Source organism: Indicator indicator, chromosome 11, assembly GCF_027791375.1.
Source record: "Indicator indicator isolate 239-I01 chromosome 11, UM_Iind_1.1, whole genome shotgun sequence".
Lineage (NCBI taxonomy): Eukaryota > Metazoa > Chordata > Aves > Piciformes > Indicatoridae > Indicator > Indicator indicator.
The window spans coordinates 28,001,773-28,028,738 of NC_072020.1; the positions used below are offsets into that span (position 1 = coordinate 28,001,773).

At 38.7% G+C, this 26,966-nt stretch overlaps 1 protein-coding gene across 1 annotated transcript in view; it reads right to left on the minus strand.

Moving 5' to 3' along the window:
• Window positions 1-657: 657 nt before the first annotated feature.
• HIBADH (3-hydroxyisobutyrate dehydrogenase) overlaps window positions 658-26,966 on the minus strand; it is an 84,270-nt gene continuing 57,961 nt past the window's right edge. The window contains exons 5-8 of the mRNA XM_054384956.1: window positions 14,436-14,569; window positions 13,950-14,026; window positions 6,809-6,965; window positions 658-1,052 (exon numbers count right to left, since the gene is read on the minus strand). Of these exons, the coding sequence (XP_054240931.1) occupies window positions 894-1,052; window positions 6,809-6,965; window positions 13,950-14,026; window positions 14,436-14,569 (527 nt within the window). The 3' untranslated portion in view covers window positions 658-893. The remainder of the gene's footprint in view (window positions 1,053-6,808; window positions 6,966-13,949; window positions 14,027-14,435; window positions 14,570-26,966) is intronic.

The following is a 26,966-nucleotide window of genomic DNA, read 5'->3' on the forward strand; positions in this document are numbered from 1 at the left end:
CGACTGCATCAAAACAAGAAGCAAAAAGTCAACCAGCATGTATTTAGCAGTATAGATTTTTATTTCCTTTCAAAATAATGGGGTTTGTTTAGATTTAAAATACTCAGAAACAAATGTACAGTTTGTTAGAACTTCTAGTATGCGCTGCTCTTGAGTTCTGAAAATGTGTGACAGAAAGCACGAAAATATAAAATTGGGTTAGCAAAATACAATAACGGAGCTTTACGTGAGGGACACACATTCTATGCCATTTTAGCTAAGTCTATCAGGTAAATATGCTGTAACAGCTCTCCACTTTGGAACATGTGCCTACAAACTTAATCTGCAACCTGAATCCCAGTGAAATTCACTGCTGATCAACTCATGGCTAGTAGGTCCAAGGGCAAGGCGGGGGGAATCCATCTTGAGCTTCATTTCTTCATTGAACAAATCTTCCCTTTTTCCATAAAGTATTCATTTGTAATGTTAATAGATCACTACATATCATAAAATCACTATGTAACATTCTTTTACTATCCACGTTTCACCTAAGTTTGCAGCCACAATATAAGCTATTTTATATGCAAACATTTAAGTGTTCCATAAAAAAATATTTATTTATTGCATCTAGTGAAAAAACCAACAACCAACTTTGATGGTTATTAAAAAGAAAAAGGAAAAGAAAAAGAAATCACTGTTTGGCAAATTGCCAAACAATCTCCTCCTCTGGCTTGCTTCTTTTCCAAGATTCATGAAAAAAAAACACCATGGAGTTCATTGTGTTCTAGACAACCAAAGATGATTAGTCTGTACGGGATCAGGATGCACAGTATTTGATTAAACCCATATATACTTCTCACGCTATAAGGATAAAAAAAATAATATGTGGTTTGTGTCCATTTCCAAAAGACAACTCACAAGGATTCCTCTTCACGTAAAAACTGGAACACAGCTGAGAAGTCTTTCAGGGCATAGCCTTTTGCACACATCATCCTGTAGATCTGATGTGCCTGGGATCCCAAAGGAACTGGTGTCTTTGTGTTGGTGGCAGAAATCTGAGCCAAGCCAAGATCCTGTGGGAAGGGAGAAGAGGGAAGAAGAGGACAGAGTGGAAGAATGAAAGGAAAGAAAAAGAGAAAAAAAATCAGGGGAGAAACCAGGATATAAATAGCCACGTACATGTTATAGGTTATTTGGCTTCCATTTTGAAGAGAACTCTACTGCCAACAAATACTATACTCCAGCCTTAAAACTGCAGTCCTGGAAGAAGGGAGTTGTGTTTAGTTTTTAGTTTTTAAAACAGTAACTAAATGCTGTTCAAGAGAACAATCCTAACCTTTGCAAGGCAGGCAACCTCCTTCAGGACTGGAGGAATTTTAAGATTCTAGATCACTATGTAATCTGTCATCAAGTCTCAGATTCTTCTTCCCCACTTTGTTATGTCATCTTGAAAAAAATAAAATTTCCTTGGCTATTCACTTAAGCATCTCACATCGGTTCTAATGGTATAATTTTCTTCTTTGGGCAAGAGGACATCTTGCTTCCTAAAACCAGGTTAAAAACCAAGCAGGAGGGATTTGAATAACGACAAAATTGAAGCCATTTAGCACACATACATTTACTGTAATGTGACCAGTTAATGGCAAAATGAGATACACAGGACACTTGGTGAATATGAATCATTTGCAGCCTAACTGGAAGGATGTGTTAAAGAATTCCTTAGGGGACTGTCTCGGGTCTGCTACAACTCAAAGTTTTCTTTAATGACTGAAGGTAAAGGGATACAGAAAAGAATTACACTGCATTTCTAAACACTAAATTTGGGGCAAGAAAAGGAGAGGAGGTTGCAAAGAGGACAAATTTGAAATCTGTCCTCCAAGAGTCCTTGGTCAACTGCAGCTACAATCTGAAATAAATAGGACAGAACTGAAAGGCAGTGACTAGCCATAGTAACCTAGAAACAGTCAGCTGCACACAGTGCTGGACAGAAATGGCAAGCTAGGCTGGAGGATGTCTTGACTCCTAAATTGAATCAGACATGAAACCACCCAAAGAATGAAAAGCTAACAAGGGCCTGGATATAAAAGCAGATCTCTTGTCTAAGTATGAAAGTAATGCCTGCACTCAAGATGAGAATCATAGAATCGGTTACATTGGAACAGACCTCTAAGATCATCAAGTCCAACCATCAACCTAACAACCCAACCCCACCATGCCAAATAAACCATATCCTCAAGTGCCATGTCTACATGTCTTTTAAACACCTCCAAGGATGGTGATTTCACCACCTCCCAGGGCAGTCTGTTCCAATACTTGACCACTTTTCCAGTAAAGAAAATTTCTAAATATCCAGTCTAAATCTCCCCTGATGCAACTTAAGGCTATTTCTTCTCTTCCTATTGCTAGTCACTTTGGAGAAGAGACCAAAACACATCTGACTACAAACTCCTTTCAGAGAGTTGTAAAGAACAATAAGGTCTCCCATCAGCCTCCTTTCCCACAGACTAAACAATCCCAGTTCCCTCAGCTGTTCCTCTCAAGACCTTTCACCAGCTTTGTTGCCCTTCTCTGAATGCACTTCAGCAATTCCATGTCTGTCTTATAGTGAGAATCCCCAAACTGAACACAGTATACAAGATGTGGCCTCTCTGGTGTTGAGAACAGGGGCATGATCACTTCCTTACTCCTGCTGGCCACACTATTCCTGACACAGGTCAGGGATGCTGTTGGCCTCCTTGGCCACCTGGGCAGACTGCTGGCTCGAATTCAGATGGCTGACAACCAGCATCCCCAGATCCTCTTCTGTGACCCAAGTGCTGGACCCAGCATTTGGCTCTGGTAAACCTCACGTACCTGGCCTCAGCCCATTGATTCAGCCTTTCCATATCCATCTGCAGAGCCTTCCTACCTTCCAGCTGGTCAACACTTCTGCTCCATTTGAAGTCATCTGTGAACTTACTGAGGGGGCACTCAATCCCCTCATCCAGATCACTGATAAAGATATTAAACAAGACTGGCCCCAAACCTGACCCCTGGAGAACACCACCAGTGACCAGCCACCAACTGGATTTAACTCTGTTCACCACTAGTCTTTGGACCTGGTCACCCAGTCATTTTTTTACCCAGCGAAGAGTCCACTCATCCAAGCCATGAGCAGCCAGTTTGTCCAGGAGGATGTGGTGGGAGACAGTGTCAAAGGCTTTACTAAAGCCAAGGTAGACAACACCACAGCCTTTCCCTCATCCACTAAGCAGGTGACTTGGTCATAGAAGGAGATTAGGTTGGTCAAACAGAACCATCATTTCAGGAAGCCATGCTGGCTGGGTCTGATCCCGCAGCTGTCCTGCACATGCTGTGTGAACACACTCAGGATGAATCACTCCATAATCTTCCCCATCACAGAGGTAAGGCTAACGGGCCTTTAGCTCCCTTTATAAAGTCTTGCTAACAAAATCTATTTCGCAGTCCCCATTTCGAGGAATTGCAAAAGAACTTCTCAACTTTCTGTCCATCCAGGACTATGATGGTTTAAAAAACAAAAGGAAAAAAAAAAAAAGAAAAACCACTGCAAATTCTATAAATTACAGACCTTTGATATAGAAGAACTGAGAAACTATAAGTACTGCTGAGAGCACCTTTGGCATCTCAAGGATGACTTACAAGACAGGTCTTTACTTTCTGTGTGTCTGGATTTGAATCAGCACAAGGAAATTCAAGATCTTACTCTACTCTCTAAATGTCACTTTGATCTGTAAATCGGCTCTATAAAGGTCATTCTGATACAAATCAGAATTATAGTTACTCTTCCTATTACCCTCAAATGACTTCAAGATCTAGGAAAATGGGAAAATCATATGTATCAGATGTCACAGGATCCGAAATACTCTGCATCAGTGCAGATCATTCCTTCTTGTCTGGCAGTTTTGTTGAAAGACTGATGACCCAACAAACCTAGGAACAGTTACTTTAACTTTGCTTACAATAAGATCCTCAATGACATATTCCCAGCCTTTTCTAACCTCTCTTTATGAAACATGCTGCTATATTACACATTTTATTAAAAAGCTTAAAGCATGTCATGGAATAACAGTAGAATGGCAAAACCATCGAACTCCAAGCTACTAAAGGTGCTTGGTTTTGGTAGCAGTGATTGTGATCTATTTCTCTCTGAAGGGACATTCATAGAAAACAATCTCAGTAAGTTCTGAATAGCCTGCAAGCACAAATACAATTTCATAAAGCAGGCCTGATCACTTTAATAATGAAACTTTGGCTCTAAGACAGTTGAATCACCTAATAATTAAATGGAAAAGGACTCCTGACTCTAAAGTCAAGGAAGGTTGTTGTTTGGTTGTTTGGAAATGTCATTCCATAAATTAGAGCTTTGGAGTTAAAAAACAAGCAAACAAAATTTTAAGTGAATCTTTGCTTTAGCTTCAAATTGTGAAGTATTTTGCACCTTCTCTCTTGAGGCTGGAGATTCCTTGGGTGAAACACTACAAAACGGCTCTGAAAGAAATTTGCCCTTCGCTGACCTTTTTGGAAAAAGTAAAAATCAGAGCATGGTTTATGGCTTCTCTCATATTCTCTGGAACTGACAATATCTTCCAGATGTCTCAACTGTACCAACTATTCTAATCACTTTTCTCAGTGTGGAATAGGGAAAGATATTCTCTTTCAGTATCTGCTTCCAGTGCTCACACTGGAAATACCTGGATCCTTAGTTTTATTTTGTAGTTGATGTAAATGAAGCTGCCATTCAGAATAAAGCTCAAAGCCTGTCTTGACGTGAGTCAAGATTATTATGAAATAAATCTAACTCTTCTCAGGATTCAAAGATGACATTTAATTAGCAACTGTGCTGTGAATAAAAGATGGAACTTCTGACCTGCAATGCTTTGGACACAAAGATGGGAGAGAGGAAGTAAACTAGAATTTTAAAATGCAAAATTTCTGAGCAGGTTTCACATTAAGTTGACTAAATTCAGATTTCAATACTGGAGAGTTTTTCAGAGGTGTCTGACAAACTTTTCTGTCCCAAAAACCTGAAATAAGGAACCTCTGGCTTTGTTTGAGAGATAAAATGCTGACAAAATATCTTTAAGAAAGTCTTTGACTTCCACTGCATCTGATATATGAGCAGCAACTTGACATTTAGAAACTGTTTAGTGACTGTCTTACTGAGTCACTCTTTAGCCTTTTAATTGCAGAGCATTTTCCTCTCAACCTTAGGGTTGTATCTTCCTCTTTCTCCTCTTCATAAAGCTTTTTCTTAAGCATGCTTTGTGTTTCCCAGAAAACAAGTCCCTGAGTTGAACAATTCATTAACTGCATGCACGATATGTCACACACCAGGATGAAATGGATAGCAGCAAAAGTCTTTCCACAAACTAAGGAGCAGTGTCTAAAATTAGGTCACCACTGCACCAAGTAATACCCTGACCATGGATCTGCTGTCTTGGCTACTAACTTATTCAAGTAATCTACCATCTATATAAAATAACACAGCACTGTCCAAGAGGCATGAGAGGAATTTAGTGTCTTTCCTTCTTACTAAGGATTCCAGCCTAAAAAAAGGCACTCTTCAGGACTGACAGGAGAGGCATAGTCAGAAAAGGTGAACAGTAATTACAAACCTCTCTGAGAAACTCTCCTCTTAGTTATCACTGATGCTTTATAATGAAAAACTGGCAGTTTAAACAGGCACAAGCCAAGCTGCTAACCCTCCAATGAAAGGATGATCTTTCAAGGCAGCTTCCAGAGGAGATGCAGGCCCCTTAGAAGTAGTCCAAAAGAATGCTTAATTTCCACTGTAGGTGGAAGAGCTGAAAACAGCCAGAATGCCTTACCAGTTGGGTGCACCCACAGACCAGTGTGCCTAAAATCTGTCCTGTATGAACTCAAATGTCTCTCACAGGACAGTATCCCCATGAAACCAATAATCAGTTTGAAATTATTTCCTGCATTTACATACTTAGATGAGAGATCTCTTCCAGGACTGGTTTTATAATTTACCTTAGGTAATCAATGTGCTGAATGCATAAATAGTTCAAGAGTCAGAGTTCTGTAGCTCTTTCCTCCAGCTGTGTCTCTCCCTCATCAGTGGGATGCAGAGCCCTGACCTGCTTGCCTACTTTCTCTGTCGACTCAGGACACTATTCTTCCTCAAACAGCTAAAAGCATGGCAGAAGGTCCAGGCTTCTGGTACGAGATAGCTACAAGTTACAATTTCCTCATGCTGAGAAGGACTTAAAACCCAGATCTCCCACTTCATGGACAAGTAATTTAGATTACTACGTTACTACTCATAGGAAGCACTACTTTTACCAACAAAGACAATTCAGGAGAGCTCACTGCATGGTGCAGATACCTGCAGAAAATCAGACTGTGGGGGGTGGGTGGCTGGGTTGTAATCTGTCTGCTTTCTGCATTCCAAATGGCCTCAGGCAGAAAGGCAAGCATGTAAGCAGTTGTCTTAGCAAGGAAGTGGATGCTAGAGGCCATGTCCACAGTTTAAGGTATCTGGAAGAGATTTGGCCCAAAATCTTATATGCTGATACCACTTTGCATGTCACTATGTCACCTGGATTTCCCCAAATTGCTCTCTTGACCTTAGTCCCTTAAATGCTAGGCAAATCATGCAAGAGGCTGGAGGCTAAGGAAAATCCCCTTATACAACTCATTAATTCAGAGCTATAGTAAGAGGTTGAGTTCCCCTCTGTTCCAGCACCCTTATTTTCCCACAATCATCAATTTTCACTGAGTCAAACATTTGCTAGAAGCCCAGGGAGAAGAAACTGTACATCCTTTACGTGCAAATGTTATGTACCTTAGCCATGAGTGTTGTTCCAAAGCCACCTTGATAATTATTAGCAGATGGTACTCCTTCCATCACTCCAGGAACAGGGTTGTATGTGTCGCTTGACCAACAGCGACCTGAGCTCATATTTAGGATTTTGGCCAGCAGCTTTGGGTCAAGGCCTAATCTGTCAAAGGTCAAGGAAGAGAAGCGTTAATGTCAAAATGCACAAGACATGGGTGACTCGTTTTATATCTTAGGACCCTACCATCATTTCTCTCCCTTTATTATAAGTCATGAAAAATGTCAGAGTATTGATATTGGGGGTAGGGATGCTGTATCTTAAATTAAAGAGCATCAATCCCCCATTTAAGCAGCAGGCTTTGAAAGCTTTTTTTTCCTTTTGCACTGAGCGCTCCCCTTCGCCTTGCAATTTGAAAGTGCAAGCAACATAAAGGTCCTATGAGAACGGTAGTTCCATTCTATCTAAATTACTAAAATGCAACCTCTGTTCTCCTACCTACTGGGTCACATACTTGTTCCTCACAGGAAAATTATATTCTCCAAAGCTGAACAAAGCAAAAAAACTTCACAAGCAAGTGTGGCAGTGTGGAAGTCCTTGTGTGATGTGTTTGTATGTGAATGCTGGAGCATTTCTGATGCAAGCAAGATAATGCAAATGATCCTGCTCTGATAACATGAAGAAAAATGCTGCACTTCTCAAAAGAATACTACTATCGTATACCTCTGTAGATTCTTTGCTTTGCTGTTATTAAATCTTCATGGTACACTCCTGCTTATGAGGCAAGTCTGTCTCTCACTGTGAGATATGTTATCTGTTTGCAAACATACATTATAGTTCTGGGTCAGCTGTTGATTAGGTTACTGATCCTGATAAAGCAACGCTTGTCCAAGTAGAATTGACATTTGTTCTGTTATGGAGCTGATGGCACAAACTGCTGCTCAATGTAGACCCTGAAAGTTCTTCACTATTATACCAAATTAACCCTCCTATGAATTCACATTTATGTTCATATGAAGTTGCAGGTGTAATTTTACACCAATTGCATTAATACCAATGATAAGCAGCAGCAGTTTATCTGTCCCTGTACAAATGTTCAGTTACATTCATGACAAAAAAGCAAGAAAGGAATTATCTCTAGTAACGGTCCCAGAGGAGAAAAAGACATTTTAGAAGGGATATATCACAACCTTCTATGAAGGTTTTTTACAGAACTCTACACTCTCCATATTAGCACTTACACCACAGCTATCCATAGCCATGGTGACCCTAACACCACTTCCAGGTACACAAGATTTTAATTTGTAGATGAGAAAAGCTCATTACCAATGGAACACTTACTAAAACTTATGTTTATTTATTGCAGTAGGTATTTCAGATTTTAAAAACTATATTGGAGATAGTAGTCCCTACTGCACAGTTCCTATTCCCATAACAACGTGTATCCTGTAATTCTGCCCTCCAAATGCAAAGCAAGATCACTTTCCGTACCACAAAGGTAGCTTTTTTGCATTACTGCTGTGAACTCTTATTAAGGAATTGATACAGCAGCACCTGGAATTCAGTGGAGAAAGTCTCCTACTGGCCTGAATGGGATCAAGCTTTACTCCCCTCATTTTTTTTTTCAGACCCTCTGACTCAACTGAATGCTTTCAGTGGCCAGTTACTCAAAAAAACAGAAAAATATTTTTCCAGCACTAATATGTTTTCACAGTATTTAAACAATACTTTTGTCTTGCATAGTGCATCAAAGCCTTCATAAAAAGGCACTCTGAATAATTGCTTTAACTGTTGTCATCCTAAAAACCTGCATTGGGAGCAGGCAATGCCTGAGCTTTCAAATACAGAGCTGTTTGGGCTAAAAGAAATCTCTTGGCTTGTTTGTTTCCTTATCATTGTTACCTCCAGATCACTATTTTTAGCAGTGTCGTGCCTGCTTCTGCTCTATCTAGCTGCATGCAGAGGTCCATAATTACAGCTGCGAGTATACTGCAAGACAGAGAGCTTATTATTTCAAAGTGCATACAACCCTCCCAAAGAATGCCCTTCTCTGTGTTCTAACTACCTCTTGGTGAAAGCCTATTTTAAAGATACATTATACAGATATGTAAAATATTGTCTGCACTACATCTGGTGTATTTTTGCTCTAGGAATTGAAAAAGGAAGATAGTATAAGTTTAAATCCCAGCTTCTTCAGAATTCATTGCTCTTAAACACCATGCAGATTCTCTTCAGGAGACCTGAACCTATTTTTTTTCCCTTTCCCCTCCTTTGCAGCAAGTGTATCATTAATAAGAGCAAGTTAGAAGTGCTTTGCATTTCATCTTTCTAAGGATTCGTCCACTGGTGCATATATAACTGACAGTTAAAATTAGACATATATTAAATTCAGTTACTGAAGAAGTCCTCTGTCTTCCACTGTGCCCAAAGCTTGTAATGGTCTGAAACCAGCTAGAATATACAGTAATTGTCATTCAGTGAGAGTCTATCCTAGAAAGTCATGCTTCAGTGGAGAAGACTGAGTTTCCATTTGAAATCAACAAATTAATCCAAGACAGGTATCTGAAAGGGCAAGTTTAATAGGAAGCAGCTACTGGGCTCTCAACCATGATAAAATGTTATTGCTGTTTCCCTGTAAATTGGCTGGGAACATATGATACTCTCTGCATAAGAGCTCCACTGCTGTTCAGGAGATATACTGCTCAAGCTATCAAAATGATGACAGTCTGCCAGTCCCCATAACAACTTGCCATTGGATGTGGCAAGAGCTTGTGCATGCACGTGTGAATTTACAATTACCAAAATGCTCTTCTCCCTTATAAGCAGAAAAGAAGCCCATGTATTAAATGTACTTATAATAGAGCAAAAACAATTGCTTCCTTCAAATCAATGCTTCTTCAATAACATTCCTAATGAACTCAACAGCAGAAACTCAGCAATGGACACACATACAGCTAAAAAAAAAAAAAAAAGGTTATATGGTTTTGGTTACTGCTCAAAACTCAAGTTTTGCTGAGCTTTTGATAAAACCACCTACTGAAATTTTCACACACTCCACCAGAAGTTCAGAACAGACAGAAAAATCAGAATCTCAAAAAATGTTCAAGTTTAACAACTGAAGTAGCTGAAGTGCTGAGAATTGTCCATCTCATGGTGCTTCAGACAAATGCCATATGAAGCTGCAAATATTCATGTAGAACCTCAGGATCCTTCTACCACAGCTAAAAACGACTTCACCAACGGCGTTTTAAACAAGATGAAGTGCTTTGAAATGTCACCAGTAACCTTCACAAGACTTAGCTATAGCCCCATGCTGAAAGCAAGCAGAGCCACTGTGCATTTGGAGGAATTATTTTTCAAGCATTCTTTCTAAAATTTGCAGTGGGAATCGGCCTAGAGCTGATCATTCTTTAGCCTGCAGCATATGCTCCTCTCTATACTATTTACTCCCATGTCTTCCATCTACATCCCAGGGATGCTCACAGAAACCAGATCTAGAAACTGCAACTACCTTTGGATTCAGCATCAGAGGGCCAAATTCCTTTACCATATTTTCACTTTACATATCCAAAAAAAAGCAAGCAGCCATAAATTCATATACAGTAAAATTGCTTAGGAAAGAGCTGTATTTGCAGCTTTTGGCATAAATCTGGGTGCCACAGCAGTCTCTCTTCACAGACATGACTTCCTCTGCTGTTGGAAGTGCAAAAGTGGTTTTGCAGTGAGGTTATTGCCATAGAGCTCAAACTGCTCTCCTAGTCCCTTATTTCCCAACCATATTAAGCAATCTTGCTCTGATTTCCCCGAGTCTGTGGCAGGCAGTTTCTGAAAGGACCACAAACTGCCTGACAGGCAGCAACTTCCATCTGACCTAAATACAAACCAGATATCAGCAATATTTCATTTTCAAGCTTTCTTTTGCTAGTACTAGACATTCTTTTACTGAGCCCTGAGTTCCAGTGAAACAAAGTTACCGACACTCAGATGATCAGCAAAAAGAAAAAGAGTCTCTGGCTGTGGAGATTAACATTTATTGTTTTTATTTCCCACTGGTGAAGTTTACATGTAGTCTGTGTGTTGGTTTGACACAGTGAGTCACCACAGTATTTTGCAATATGCAACATTATCTGTTAAACTGTAGAGCAAAATCTGCTCAAGGTTTTTCCCCTGGCAAGTTGCACTATCACACCAGAAAAAAAAAAAAAGAAGAAAAAAAGAAAGAAAAAAAAATAATATAAATGACAATGTGAATTCACTTCCAGAATGTCTGCCATACCTTTGTAGTTACAGCAAAAACATTCACAAAGCATCAGGAAATTAATGGAAAAAAATCCTAAACGTAATAAACCAAGCATTTCAGTGGTCAGAACTCAGAATGGATTTTGGGAAGGGAGAAATTAGTTACAGAATCTAAACCAAATCACTTCCAGTGAAAAACAGATTAGTAAATGAAGATTATTAGTAAATAAAGATGATGTTAGAGTAAAGCAGAAAAGCAATACAAGGCAATGAATATAAATGCAGAAAATACATGGCAATATTGCCTGCTTTTCTGGGAGGATATTGTGGAGTTTTTGCTCATTAATGTTACTCTCCCCTCCTCCTTACTAAATTCTATGCTATTTACATTGGAGTTTGAAAAATTCTATCATTTCAAATACAAAATAAAGCAATAGCAGATATACTTTAAACATTCTAAATGACTAGAACAGTAACGCAGCTTCAGAAAATGAAAATTTAGGCTGAAAGGTTTAAGAAAACATTAGAGAGAAAGTGGTTTATTAATAGAATTAATTTCACACTGTTTTGCATACTTAAAGTCAGAGTATATATTGGTTTCTGGAAGGTGCTGTAGTGTGACTTCCTAGTTACATCTAGTTCAGTCAGAAATATTTTGAATAATTAATCATCCAAAGTTCCTAAAACTTGAGATTTAAATGATGTAGCAGATAGACACAATGCATGTCATGAAGATATTTTATATTCTAACTAGAAGAACATGTCTATGTTCCATGATTCCTATTATGAATTTTTTTAAATTTCCAGTGTCCTTTATCACTTCTAGGTCAGAGTCAGATTTTCTTCACCAGATATGCATCAATCTAGTAAAGGAAATTCAGCTTTCTACTCTTTTCAGACTAGGTAGCCATGGTATCCTTTGCAGACCTGGATAAAAATAATCTAATAAATTTGTTAATATAGCAAAACTTCTAAACTGGAGTCAACCATTAACTTGTATATTAGAAATCTGTGCATACCAAAAGCAGAAAGCTCTTAGTCTAGTTATAAGTAGAAGTCCTCTTCTCCAGGATTTAAATCACAGCACATTAAAATCAATGCAAGGGTTCTAAATTACTTCATAAGGCTTTAAATTACTGCCTCTGTCTTAAACCTCCCTCATGCAGTTTTGAAGTAAATGAGATTTTTCTCTTTGTATAAGTCAGGTCACAATCAGCAGGTTTCTTTTACAACAAGTGCAGATCCTTTTTGATTACCATGATGGTAGGGTGGGAAGGTTTGCATGTTGCCACCATCACACTGGATTTTTGCTTACAAATGCTGAATACAAGCTCAGCCAAAATTTACACTGAAAAAAAGACAACATGGAAAATGAAAATTCTAAAGACCTTAAAGCTATAGTTGACTGCAGACATCAACTCATTCTGCACAGGGCTTATTACATGCCCAGAGTACCTGTCTTCCAAACCTCTTGATTTTATTTTATCTTCAATTTTTATCTCTAACAATTCCTAGAAATATAGATAAAAATCTAATGAAAAGTCAGTTGCATATGCTTTATTAATTGAACCATGACTTAAAACCGAACCTGATGAAAGCTTTACACTACACTGGATTACAATAGTTGTAAACAATGCTACTGGTTTTATTATGGCTTGATGCAGACATGCTTCAGTATCTTACAGACTCTCAATTTTAAAATGTAAATGGTACGGGATATTGATAAACCAATTAGCACTGATGCAAAGCAAATTCCTCTTTTATCTCAATTACAACATGACAACTTAATAGGTCAAGATAGTCTAACATCTGAGACAAGGGCAATTCAATAAAACAACTGCATCTTGATATGGTAATTAAGAGGAAATGTGAATCCATTACATTGCCTCATATATGTGCACATATGTAGGCACTCTTTTTTATTTATTTAACCAGTTGATGCCCTCTTGCTGCTTTTAAAGTGTATCAAATCCACATCAACATACAGTCTAAAGCCCAGGTGATAAGTATTTACAGGACGTGTAGCTTCAGCAGGACAATTCTGAGGATGCATCTGAGCAGATAAATAATTCATGAAGACTCTTTAAAGACACAAAACTGCAAGATAATCTCCTCAGACACAGGACTTCTCTGTCTATAAATTTGCAAATGATTTAGATATGGCTGAAAGCATTTATGAAAGGTTTAAATACTGTGATACTGAATGGGTACTTGCATGCACTCTTTTGAAAAACAAAGCAAGATAAACAGGCTACAATTGGAAAGGAAAAATGATTTTGTTTGAGTATGCTGCCACTTATAAGTCAGACGCATCACCTGCTAGAAAAGAAATGGTACTCTTCTCACTGACATGACAGAAGGGAGGAGTTGACAAAGCAGGAGTTTTGGCAATTAGGACAAAATGCAGCTGAACAGAAAGGTAGATGTTCTTTTTCTTTTGCTTTGATGTTAGTTTGATATACGCACAGTACTAGAAGGCTTACTTTGCAATATAGTTTGGAATAATTTAACAAAGTAAACAAAGCCAACAAAAGCCATATGGGAGTATAGTTTTCTGAGTATACTGTGCATTAACTTAGAATACAAACAAGAAGTTACCTCTGTATTATCTCTGCATGTTTATAATGCAAGACAAATGTTATTGTACATTGCATTAGAGTAGAACAAATAAACTCTAAACGTCAGATGCAGAATGCAACAGTCTGTACAGCCAATACAATATTCCTGTTCTGCACAGCTCTACTTTAGTTAAATAATCTCTTTAGCATGTTAAAGGTTTTATAAAACTTCTGACAAAAGTTTATCTATGCTATCTAATCATCACTGTCTCAAGCAAAAGTCAACCATAAAACTCAAAAACTGTTAACACAGGAAAAATGCTTCAATCAAACAGAAAAACATCAAACAAACCTGATTCCAAGATTCATAGCCTCAGCAGTTCCAATCATGCTGATGGCCAAGAGCATGTTGTTGCAGATCTTTGCAGCCTGAAAATAAATTAAACTGTCAATTAGTTTCTGTGTTTTCATAGACCTGATGTAGGAATCTTCTTTAACCAAGTCTGGGACAGTATGAGCAAATATGTTCTGACAACCCTTTTCTAAAGGTACCCCAGGAAGCACAGATCTACAATAGCATAAAGTCAGTGAGAGCTGCCCTATGGTTTCTTCAGAGATACTTTTTTCTTAGCACATAAGGGCTTTTTATCCTTCAGAATGTTCAGTAAATCCTAATTCAGAAGAAACAAAAATAAAATCTGTGTCCTCTAAGAAGCCTCTCAACAAGCCAAGATGGAGAAGCACCAGGTCAGATGTTTTGGTGCTAAGCTATACAACATGCTGGAGTAGAGTACCATGAGGTTATTTTATAAACTGGTAACACCTCAGGAAGCATTACCTGTCCAGTTCCAACCTCTCCACAGTAGATCACATTAGAACCCATGCATGTCAGCAATTCTTTGGCAGCATTAAATTCTTGTTCCACTCCACCAACCATGAAAGTAAGGTTTCCAGCTCGAGCAGCTCCAACACCTGAATCAAGGCAATACTGGATTTAATATCACTATTTAAAAAAAAACCAAAACAACTTAAGTAATCTATCTTGCAAGTAAGGGTCGGATGTAAAATTTATGCACTTACTACTTCACTTACGATGAACCTCTCAAAGTCTATTTAAAGGTAAGCCTATAAGGCCCAGTACCTACAGGATCAGAGAGCTTAAAAAAGCCACCTTATCTTTCAGGCATACCGGTGGATAAACAACTCAGAAGACTTTCAGTGTCACTCTTTACAATTTCACATGAAGAAACAACTGTTCCTGAAGCTTTGCACCCCACAAAATTCACTGTAACTGAATTACTAAATACAATTTCTGCTGTGTAAAACTACTCTTCATATGTGACTACTGACAAACTACTGCTCAAAGTTAACTCTGCATTTATCAGCTTTTCCAAACTGAGGCTGATTTTTACCAGTGCTTCCTGACTTTCAAGTCATTGCACATCTTAAAAGACTAGAAGACACAGGTATACAAAACAAAGCCTTCTGAATCTCTGCAGTTTATGTTTCTCATCTGAAGCAAGATTTTACTTATTCTGAAAAACTTAACACATATACAATGATGTAAAGAACTATGAAATTAAAAAAAAAGCAAAAATTATACACAAACACACTATTTTTTATAGTTTTTTTAATAGTTTTTTATATAGTTTTTATTTTTATAGTTTTTTTTTTTATAGTTTTATTCCTGTAAGTTTGTCCTGCCTTCACCAGTAACATACAGAGCTGACCAATGAGAGGATCAGCAACAGTATGGCTCTTTGATTATATAGTTCCTAAGCACAAAACCAACACCTTTTTCATGTGGTATTTATCACCTCTGTGTAGTATTCTATTCCTTAAAATAAGCCTAATTCTAATATGGAATATTCATACATCCTTAATCCCCAGCATTTCATGGGTAGAACTGGTAGCAAAAATTTAAACCAAGCTGATGAACACATCAGCTTCCTCACTTCAGCAGGGAGTGTAGCAACTATACATTCTTTGTGCTATGCATCAAACTTTGGCCTATTACAATGACCAGCTGCAGATAACAACCTACTTTGAAACTAAACTTGCTCAGGTAGGTACTGTGTTCTTACAAACAGAATGTCAAAGTGAAACAGTTTGTTCTTACTTCATGTGGCAAACTGGGAGGCTTGGCTGATACACCTGAAGGCTCTGTGGCCATTCAGTGAGACTTGGACAGACTGAGAGCTGGGCAAAGAGGAACCTAATGAGGTTCGACAAGGATAAGTGCAGAGTCCTGCACCTGGGAAGGAAGAATAAACTGCAGCAGTACAGGCTGGGAGGGGATCTGTTAGAGAGCAGCCCTGTGGAGAAGGACCTGGGAGTGCTGATGGATAACAAGTTATCCATGGGACAGCAATATGCCCTGGTGGCCAAGAGGGACAATGGGATCCTGGGGTGCATTCAGAGGAGTGTGTCCAGCAGGTTGAGGGAAGTTCTCCTCCCCCTCTACTCTGCCCTGGTGAGACCTCACCTGGAATACTGCATCCAGTTTTGGGCTCCGCAGTTCAAGAGGGACAAGGATCTGCTGGAGAGAGTCCAATGGAGGGCTACCAGGTTGATTAAGAGACTGGAGCATGTGCCCTACGAGGAAAGGCTGAGAGACCTGGGGCTGTTTATTCTGGAGAAGACTGAGAGAGGATTTAATAAATGTTTATAAATATCTGAGGGCTGGGTGTCAAGAGGGAGGGGAAGGGCTCTGCTCAGTTGCATCCTGTGACAGGACAAGGAGCAATGGATATACACTACAGAACAGGTGGTTCCACCTCAACTTGAGGAGAAACTTCTTCACTGTGAGTGTCACAGAGCACTGAAAAGGGCTCCCCAGAGAGGTTGTGGAGTCTCCTTTTCTGGAGACTTTCAAGACCCATCTGGATGTGTTCTTGTGCGACCTGCACTAGAGTCTATGGTCCTGCTCTGGCAGGGGTGTTGGACTCAATGATCTCCAGAGATCCCTTCCAACCCCTAACATCCTGTGATCCTGTGATTTTGTTTCTAAGTAAGTCTTAAGGCTGCCCTCCAGCTATGATTCTTTGTCACCAACTAGCTACCATAATAAACATTAATAGATGTTTCTATTGAAATAGTTTCCAGAGTGCAACTGAAACAGCTCTCTTCACTGAGCTAGACATTATGTAGCAGCAAGTGAAAAATGCATTCATAAAAGCTTATCAGCTGAAGACAGATTTTTCACAAAACAAACAAAAATACAATCTAACCTCAAACAGCAAAAAAGTTACTGTTAGAAATACATCCAACTTAAACAAGACAGTTCTGGTTTCCTTGTTCCCCACTAATAAATGTAATTATGCAATAAAAAAACAATGGAAAGAGAAAATAAAGGCCAAAACTAAGCCATGAGAGCAATCAAGTTTATGCACAAAAAGTTCTGATGAAGTGGTCAACCACAGCAGGCTAATCAGAGCTTCTCTCAACTTAAAACCTTAAGCACACGTAAAAGCTATAGCATAGCTAAAGAACAAAGTGGTCAGTACTCAACATCCTTCCCAACATCAAGGACAGTTACAATGCAGCTCCTTACACTGAAGAATTTGAAGAATTGTTGTTTGCTTTCCCATAAAAATGTCAATTGATGCGTTCTTTGCAACTGCTCTGTGTGACTATGTCTACAAATATCCCTTTCTGTATCTGTCAAGCATTGATTTCCCCCATCTTGCCCTCCAACATGCATCACCATTTGAAGTCCCTAAAGAATATCAGGCAAATTTGACAGATCAAGGTCTCAAAATCAGCAAATACCTACCAATTCTGTGAAAACAGGCAACAAAGTAGAGGAAAGAGGCTCCCATTGATGGAATTAGCTGCTGCTCAACCTATATTGCAACCTAGAATCACAAGATTGCTGGGTTTGAAAGGGACCTCTCAAGATACTGGAGTCCAACTGCCCTGCTTGAGCATGGTCAGCTGGAACCCACTGCCCAGGACCACATCCAGTTGGCTTTTGAATACCTCCAAGGATAGAGTCTCCATGGCCTGTCTAGGCAGCTTCTTCCAGTGCTTGACCACCATCACAGCAAAAGAAAGTGTTTTCTTCTGCTTCAGATGGAATGTTATGTGTATTAATTTGTGCCCATTGCCTCCTGACCTGTCACTGGACACTACTAAGAAGAGTCTAGGTCCTCTTCTTCATTCTCTCCCATCATGTTTTCATATACACAGATAAGCTCCTTCTCCAGCCTTCTCTCTGTGCTAAACAGTCTCAGCTCTCTCAGTCTCTCCTCATATGAAAGATACTCCAGAGCCTTCATCATCTTCATGGCCCTTAGCTGGACTCACTCCAGTAAATCTGTATAATTTCATCTACTGGTAACTCCAGGACTGGAGCATCCAAAGAAAGTCTAGTCAGATCCACAGCTTAAAAAACCCCAACCCAACCCAGTCTATATATGCAATGCTGTTGAGGTACTGAAATAGGTAGTTGTCAAGATCCTCCTGCTCAGGTTGAGAGACACTCTACTTGCAGCCAATCATTAACTTGACTTGAACAACTCCTCCCCAGGCAACTCACAGGAGCTGTGCCAAGAACAAAACCTAGACTTAGAGCTAACACAAACTGGTCTTTGTCATCCTGTTGGCTACCAGTTTACTAAGTACATGACCACAAAGATTGCTACATTAATAAACACAATGATTTTCATTCCATTCCTCTAGCTATTTTTATTCAAACCACATAATGGCCTTTACCACTAATCCTGTGATCTGACCTGCAGCAAATTAAGTAGACAATTTAAGTCAAAGCTTACAAACAGAATCCAGTACTATCCATCATAGGTCAATAGCCTTGTATCTAGATTACAGACTGCTAAATAGCTTCAGAGAGTCATTTATTAGAGCAAAATTAATGCTGACAATAGTTTTCAGCTGGTTAATCTTCTGACAGCTGTACTCTCTCACTTGTTCAAACACTTACATTTCAAGTAGAAAAAAAATAAATTAGTTGAGTAGAGAAAAAAAGAGCAATTTGTTTTGTAATGCAGAAGGCCTGGAAAATCCTCATTTTAAAAACAAAACCCTGTTTACTTCATGGTAAATTTTATCATCTAGGGTCCTTGCCAACTATCAGCTATTTAATCAGAATTAAACAAGCAATGTAGCAAATCTATAACACTGGCAAGTAAAAAAAAAAAATTGGCTGGAAGTCTAGGAGTACAAGAACTGTAACTTCAGCTAAAAATAGAAATAAAAAATCATTAGACAAGACTGCACATCTTTATTTCACAATTACAGATTGCATACCAACAACACAAACCAGCAGAGTACCATCAACTTCCAACACTAAAGAGAGCAATGGAGAAAGCAGAGCAGCTAACATAATTTTGAAAAGCTAATGATTATTTTTCAGCTCTTGATTTTTTAAAAGAACTCTTACCACCTAAGAGAGTGCTTTATGTACCACTGGTGATTACAGTCAAAGGTCCTTCAAAATACAAAAAGCCTCTTCTCACCCACAGGGAATGGTTTATGGAAAAACTGTATTTGTGATTAGCATGTGCAAGGTTTCCCCTACTGCAAAGAAAGACTGCTGGAGCCCATGGCTGCAGTCCTGCACTCTGCTGCTCTAGGATGATTCCCTCACACCCCTGTTTAGAATCCTTTAAGGAGGTCACGCCAGCAGATCCCACAGAGTAGCTCAACCCCAGTCAAGAGGTAATAATATCATCACAGTTTTTCCCAGGTACATAAACTGACAGGAACAGGTTTGCAGATAAATATGATCTAGATAGTGAGAGAACACGCTGAAATGAATCTGAGAGAAAGCAGGACGAGGAGTCATAGAGTAGCACTGCAGGATGGCACAACATCTTGGAGACGGGCTTCTCACTTGGGTACTAGAAGGTTTTGGACAAAGATCTAAAAATTTATTTTTCTTTTAATCAGAAGAGATACATAAAAACCTGCTCAAGCATCCTGTTCATCTGGCTGAGTCACTTGTGGGACAAAGATTAGTTCAATCCACTTGCTTTTCACTTTGACTGTCAATGGATTACACGGTGAACTTTATGCAGAGCAGTTCCTGAGCTCAAAACTTTAGATGAAAATGTGAATGGAGGTTTAGAAGCCCTCACATGACAACAGCAACTGGTTGCAAATGTTCTGGGGCAGTTTGGAGATGGCCTCAAATTTTTGCATCCAGGCCAGGCTGCCTAGTTCAGCAGCCACCCTGCCCTTCCATATTCACTTTTCTGTGCTTATTCAACAGTATTTAATATGCTGGGGAAAGCCTTGTAATTTGTCACTGATGTTTCCATCTCAAAAAAATCCCCAAAAGGTCTAACCTCTAAAGATAGATCATTAAAGCAGCTTGGTTTCAATCAGTTTGCTTATTAGTAACAATACAACTTGTTCGAAAAAAAAAGATGTTAATGTAAAGATGTAACATGAAAGTATCTGCTTTTGGTTTTGGTTTTATTAGTATCCATAAAAAGAGCTGAGTGCAGATGACTTAAAGGGAAGTGATATTATAAGGCTACGCATTACAGCACTTTCACAGTGGTGATGTTGAAGACAGTTATACTGCTGGAAACACAGAGCACCCAAGCATATCCCTGTGCCAAAACATAAACCACTGTAGTGTTGCACCTGCAAATTAAAAAAAATAAATAATTTGCTGACAGAGTTGAGAAGAAAAACTGAGACAATGAGAATATAGCTGTTTCAGAGACTCTGAAGGGCAAGCTGGAGATGAGGGCTATACCATCAAGAAGCTCAGACAAAAAATATTTATTTTGCCATTTGTCTATTCAACATGTAGTCTTATTGAGCAATTTTAACAACTAATTTTGTGATCTAAACTGGATTAAAAAACCCCCATGAAACACAGTGCTAGAGTTTTAATTCTTTTTCCTGTTTCGTAATGTTGCACCCTCAAGCCGAAGAGTTGAGTCTTTGCCTTGGGAAGCACAAGGGAATACTGGTCCTTTATTACAATATTTTTGCAAAAAGGCAGCTTAAAGCAACTGCAGTTGCCTCAAACAAGCAGTTTCTTGTCATATTTGCTCTCTTATGCTAGGCTAAATGAGAGAACCTTGTGTATCTGTATCTTGTGTATCTGTATCTTGTGTATGCGTGTGTGGTTTTAAGACTAAGCAGCTCTTTTTAAGTACCTGCCAGCTCATATGAAATACTTTGTCTTCTGCAACTCACAAGAAGTTAAACCAAGATACACAAAGAAAGATTAACTGGAAAGGTTACTATCAATTTACTACATGTATAAATCCAAAACCAATTAAAAGCCAAGTATAAGCAAAACCAGCTACAAGTCCCTACTGGAAATTAAAGGAGAGTATTTAAAATAATACTATAAATTTAAAATAGCCACGAGGAGACTACTTCATAAAATACAAATACAGTATCAATGTTTTTCTACTTGCTTCATAGGCAACGTCTGCCATCCTCAATGTATTTTCAGGAAACAAGTAAATGGAGCAGTCTCAGAGAAAAAACACCCACAACACACCACCACTCAAAGGGCTTGTGTTTCTCCCCATTATAAAAATCAGTATCAAAGCTGGACCTATGAAGCTATTCTGCTGCTGTATAACTAAAACACAGTAAATCACTTAATTTTCTCAAAAGAACTTAAATGTTTTAACCAGCCTGCCATCAGTGGAGATAAAGAAGAGGGCCGATGGGACCGGGCTGCAATGTGAGCCGTCTTTAAAATGCAATTGTTCTAATCATTTTCTACAGATGCAGCCTCACAAGGGGCTGCTGTCACAGGGACCATTTACGACTTGTTATGGTGTCTCTATTGTTTACCAGCGACATTCACTAAAAAGGCGACAGCTGGGACAGAAAGCTGCTCCTCAACGAACAATATAATCCCGTGAAAGTAATCAACAAATTTAAGGGTGTTAATTAACTTTACACTTTATCATGTTCAATTAGTTGTCCTTTCTCGAAAAGATTGCCGTGCACAATCGGTTTAGAGCGTGCCATGTTTGATTTGTAAGTGATCACTGTTTCTGTTTCAAAGTCCATGTCAGATGTTCTCTTGGGTTTTGGTGACACAGATGAATGGCTCTGCACATGTTAGGGGGTGATCTGGTTTAACATAAACCAGCATAACATAACCCCTTGTTAATGTATGGCTGGCCTTTCCGGAGCACGAAGACGAACACCCGTGCACCAGGGCGCACATGGACGGACATGCACCGAACCCCTGCGGCAGCGCCACAGACAACGAGCCCAAGTTTCGGTTTTGCTGAAACGCAAAGACACAAATAAATGGGCAATTTTTCATCATTATATCTCAAAGAAAGACTTGTCTTTTAGGGGCACGCTTGGGATCATTTCTTCCCAGCAAGATCCCTAGTTCTGCTGCATTATGCGCTAGGCACAGGCGCCTTCGTACATTTTACATACCGCACGCTGCCTTTCCTAATGGCAGCTGAGCAAATGCTGGGTAGGCGCGCTAAGTTCTTGTGTACATAAAAGTCTGTGGTGGCTTTTAAATGCCTCTACTGCATTTATAATGGCAGGGGTTTTACAAGAAAGCTGAATTAATCTATTATTAAAATTTGCCTTTTCCCCCTTTAACTCACTGTTCCTGCCTGCTAATGGGACAAGGCAAAGCTCTTGATGAAACGGCAACGCACTTGGCCGTGCGCCTTAATGAAAGCCATTGCTGTTTCTCTCTTCTGATAAATAGAGCTTTGCATCACCCTACCTCATAAACCAGTGATGATTGAACTGAGATGGAAATGGAGGTTCAAGTCAGTGCTTTGAAGAGTTATACAACGAGCACTCAATATTACTCCAGACAAAAGCATGTTTAAGGAAGTACAAGGATCTCTTTTACGGCATAATCTAATCATACAGTTTACTAGATTATGGCTATACAAAGAAAAAAGCCTAGTGGATTTTTATTCTGCAGCAACAGGCAAATTAAATACACATTATTATCATTATTTAAGCAGTTACATTGTACATAAAAGCAAACTGCAAAAAAACCCACCCATTAAACAAAACAAAATAAAAATGCAAAGAAAACCCAATGGAAAAGTTGTTAACTCTGAAAGCTAATAATGGACTAGGTTAAATATTTAAGAGGAAATTATAGACTGTATCAGAAATAGCTGAAACCACAAAACAAAGCAGTAGAAAACGTTAGTTTTCTGCTAGGAAGAAGATCTGCAGGGAGAAGGGAAGCGGTCGATAGATCCTTAAATTGGACGCAATAGCTGTTGTATCCCAAGTTGGCAGCTGCTACATTTGCAGACCTGGTTCATTATTTACCCATAATGACCATCAAGCTCCAGTCAAAGTCAGATCACAACAACTGTCAGCAGCTCTTTTAATTAGCCTTGTTTGAATTCAGATAAATATCACAATGGCCCAGCTTCTGCTGAAAAAGCAACAGAAGACAGCAAGGAATAAACTGCTCTGACTTCCTAGCAAACAGTATTCTGAAAATGTCCGGAGAACAAAAGTTTATTTTTTTTTCTTAATTGAGGAAGGAATGGCAATGTCTTCATTATTATTTTTCCTTCACACAATATTTGTATCACGACCTACAATTCCTGTTTATGGGCGAATTTGTGCATCCCAAATGCCAACTCAAAGCGTTACTCCACAGTCTAAAAGGTAAAGTTTAAGAGATGGTTTATAGCTACTAATTAAATCTCTAAACTCTGAAATCGTATGTTTTGAAAAACTGAATCAGAATTAAGGAATGCACATATTAACAGGATTATCCTCTCTCCTAATTTATCTCCTTCTGTTTGTTTATCCTCAGGGAACATAATCCTCTGTTGCATCAAGCCACTCTCATTCTCCCTGTGTCAGCAGCAGAATAATAATTCCCTCCTCCTCCTCCTCCTCCTCCACCCCCATCCATAAGCACAGGCAAGAATGAAGACGAGTGGATCAGACTGTGTGCATCAGCATTAATGCTCTATGCAGCTATTTTCCTAGCAGCAGCAGAGGCTGAAAGAAAGATGCAAGGGAGGTGTGCAATATGCTACCTGTTCTGGGCAGCCCAGCATGAGAGGGAGTAATTAAACAGATTTTGCCTCCTAAATAATATGAAAGCAGAAGATGCAGCCAGAGACTGCTTTAATAGCCTTTCTTTAGCACTTTCTCTTGCTATCACAGGGTCAGGTCCCTGTTTTGCTAGATGCTGTCCAAAGACAAAAGACAGTAACAAACTCCATCTCCACATGCCAATCTGAGAAGTGTTGCTCCACGTGCAAGGATCCTTAGGGGTTTCAAGGAGAACATACTTAGGGATTTACATGAATCATGGTAAAGGTATATAAACCATGGGTACATATGTGTGTGACAATAGTAGAGGATATCCCTTTTGGGCATAGGGAAAATTATGTAAACATCATCAGCAACTGAAAGTAGAAAGTAGTGTAGAGGGAAGGATAAAGATCTGTTTATACAAAATAGGCTAAATGGTAATGAGAAGCTTTATGTTTTAAAGGAAGTCCTGAGTGGTACTGTGTAGGGATTAGTACTTAAACTTGGCCGTGGATGCCAGAATAAGAAATCTTCAGTCTGATTTAGATGTAATATAGAAGGATGCCAAAATACAGAAAAAAATATGCCCTCTCAATAAATCATGCAAAAATTGAGAAGCTGTTGTTAAGGCAGTTTAATATGAGGCAAATGCACCAGGAAAATTTTACGAGACAGTATTAAGTAGCAACTGATGCCTCCAAAAGGATTAGCCAAAGAAAATGAGTTGCAAAGGGCAAATACACAGAAAATACTTTAAACTTTTTCAACAGAAGTACAAACTGAAAGGCCTGGTGAGATGGTTCTGTCTGCAGCACTTTAAAAAAAGTGGTACATTTAGTTCTAGTCATTGTAACAACAAAGAGGAGTATCAAAGCACCCCAAAAGTTACCAAGTAAAAACGTTAACAGCACTGCAGTAAGAAAGGAAATAAAAGGTTATCAGCACTGCAGTAAGAAAGGAAATAAAGTATGACCAATTAAATTATTTGCTTATTTTTAATACCCAAAATACTGTATCAAACCCACTTAAAAACAGTAAACCATGCCAGTCATCTTTCCTGTTTCAAAGAGGAGTATCAAAGCACCCCAAAAGTTACCAAGTAGAAAGGTTAACAGCACTGCAGTAAGAAAGGAAATAAAGTATGACTGATTAAATTATTTGCTTATTTTTAATACCCAAAATCCTGTATCAAACCCACTTAAAAACAGTAAACCATGCCAGTCATCTTTCCTATTTTCCCCCTTTAATTCATACTCCACCATAAAAGCCCTAGACAAGACAAAAAGTCCTTAGGTGTTCTTGCTGGAGTACTAGATTTATCTGCTCCTTTACCCTTCCCTAATGGTAAGATATATGGTCTAAATTTCATTTTGGGCTGCAGACCCACATAAAAATATTAAAACCTAACAGCAATAATTGCAAGTAACTACAGTTGAGGACAGTAAAACTAACTGCAGAGAGCTTAGCACAGCTCAAACCAAGTATTTTGTATTTTTTTTTATCTGAACATTAGCAAGAAGGATGGACAGAGAGTGAAGAACAAGAGGCACTGGAGTCCATATATCCAAGTTTCAAAGCAGGCCAAGACAGTCCAAATGTAAAGCACATGGCATTATGCTGTCTGGCTAATCACTGCAACAGCATCAAATACAAGAGAAACAAAGAAAATAACCTACATTCTTCTTGCCCAGCACTACTGTTTGAATTTCTAGTCTTTTCAAGGAAGTCTAAAAATGAAACGTAGACATGCAGACAGCTTCTCAACTATGTGGGCCAGTGTTAACTCTCCACACAACTAAAATTTGGCAGACAGGTTCTAGAAAAACTTCCATCTGGATGAGGCTTCAAGTCCCTGAAATTAAAAAATCACCTCAATCCCATAGTGCAAAAACAAGAATAATTTCTGTTTGGCATTAGAGAGGTGACAGAGATGCATTTTTTTAACACCTACTGAGGTCATTGCAAATTTCTTCAGATGCTTCCAGTCTATGAGGAAAATCAGCAACCAGAAAACAAGACTACTATGGGACTACAGAAGAAAAACGTCAAAGGGATGGACTTTTATAACATCTCTCTAGAAAAAGGGAAGGTAAAATCCCAGAACAGCTGTTCCGCTTGCTCTGACTAGGAGCCATAGACAATACCAAAATGAACAACAAACATCAAACCCCCAAAAGCTTAAGTGTGGAATAGCAAAAGCCACAAATAGAACCAACAGTTGACCTTGGCACCACAACTTTTCATCTCATCTGTTTTGGCTGAGCAACACACATGCAAATTCATGGCCAACAAAAGCAGACATGTGGCCAGCCTTGTTGAGCTCTGTAAAGTACAAAAGCAGTTAGGCATACACCACCATGTTTGCAGATTTTGCTAGCTGGACTTGAATGTCTCTATCTAAAAAGTATGAAATACTTTTGCATTCCACCTTCACTCCACCACAAAATGCAACCATGTTTACACAGCATTGTGGAACCTATATATAATAGCTGAAACCCTTTCGTTGTAACAGAAAAACATGAACCTTTGAAACAAAAACAAACCAGGAAGTTTAAATGCTATTGCTTACATATTTACCCAGTACCAGTACAACTGTAACAAGATACTAATCCCCATTTTACAAAAACAAAAATACTTGAAATGCTTGATGAATTTCTTTAGCATGTTACCATCATATAGACCCACCCAAAGCGACGCTGCAGCATGGGTTTTTTTTTGCTGAATAATGAAGGCATTAAATACATTGCTAAAAAAACCCACAAACAACAACTGCAAATAAAAAAATAATAATTAAAAAATCATACTGAGGTATGTTTTTAAACTGCATTGCTCAACAGGTATAGGTTCAAGTGTTCTTCTTAATAAAGTTTTGCTTCTTAGAAAGTCAACTGCAGAAGCCTAAAGTTATGCAGGCAAATTTCTATCGATGCATTTGTTAGTAATTTCCTGTTATATAAGAAAATTGTAAACAGAAAAATAAATCAAAAAGCACTACAATGGGGTGGAACAGCATAGCATACTTATTCCTCAGCATTTCTGGTTTATCTAAGAGTTGAAGATATAGCAATGTCATATGGTAATCCTAAGCATTAGAGGAGTATTTGTATTTATAACATTAAAAGAGCATACAGCATTTAATAGCAGGAATCCAACACAATTTAAAAATAAAATAGCAATGTATAGCCAGAAAGAAATATAAAGTAGGTAATTTTAAAAGAAACCAATTTCCAGTATTTTTTTGCTGGAGAGTTTCCCAGCTGTGAGTTTTAATTTACCCTTTTCCACACACAGTGTATGATAGGACAACTGATACAGCTTTACCAACTGAAATTGGAAAGAAATGCTTAAAAAAATAGGACTGAAGACTGCA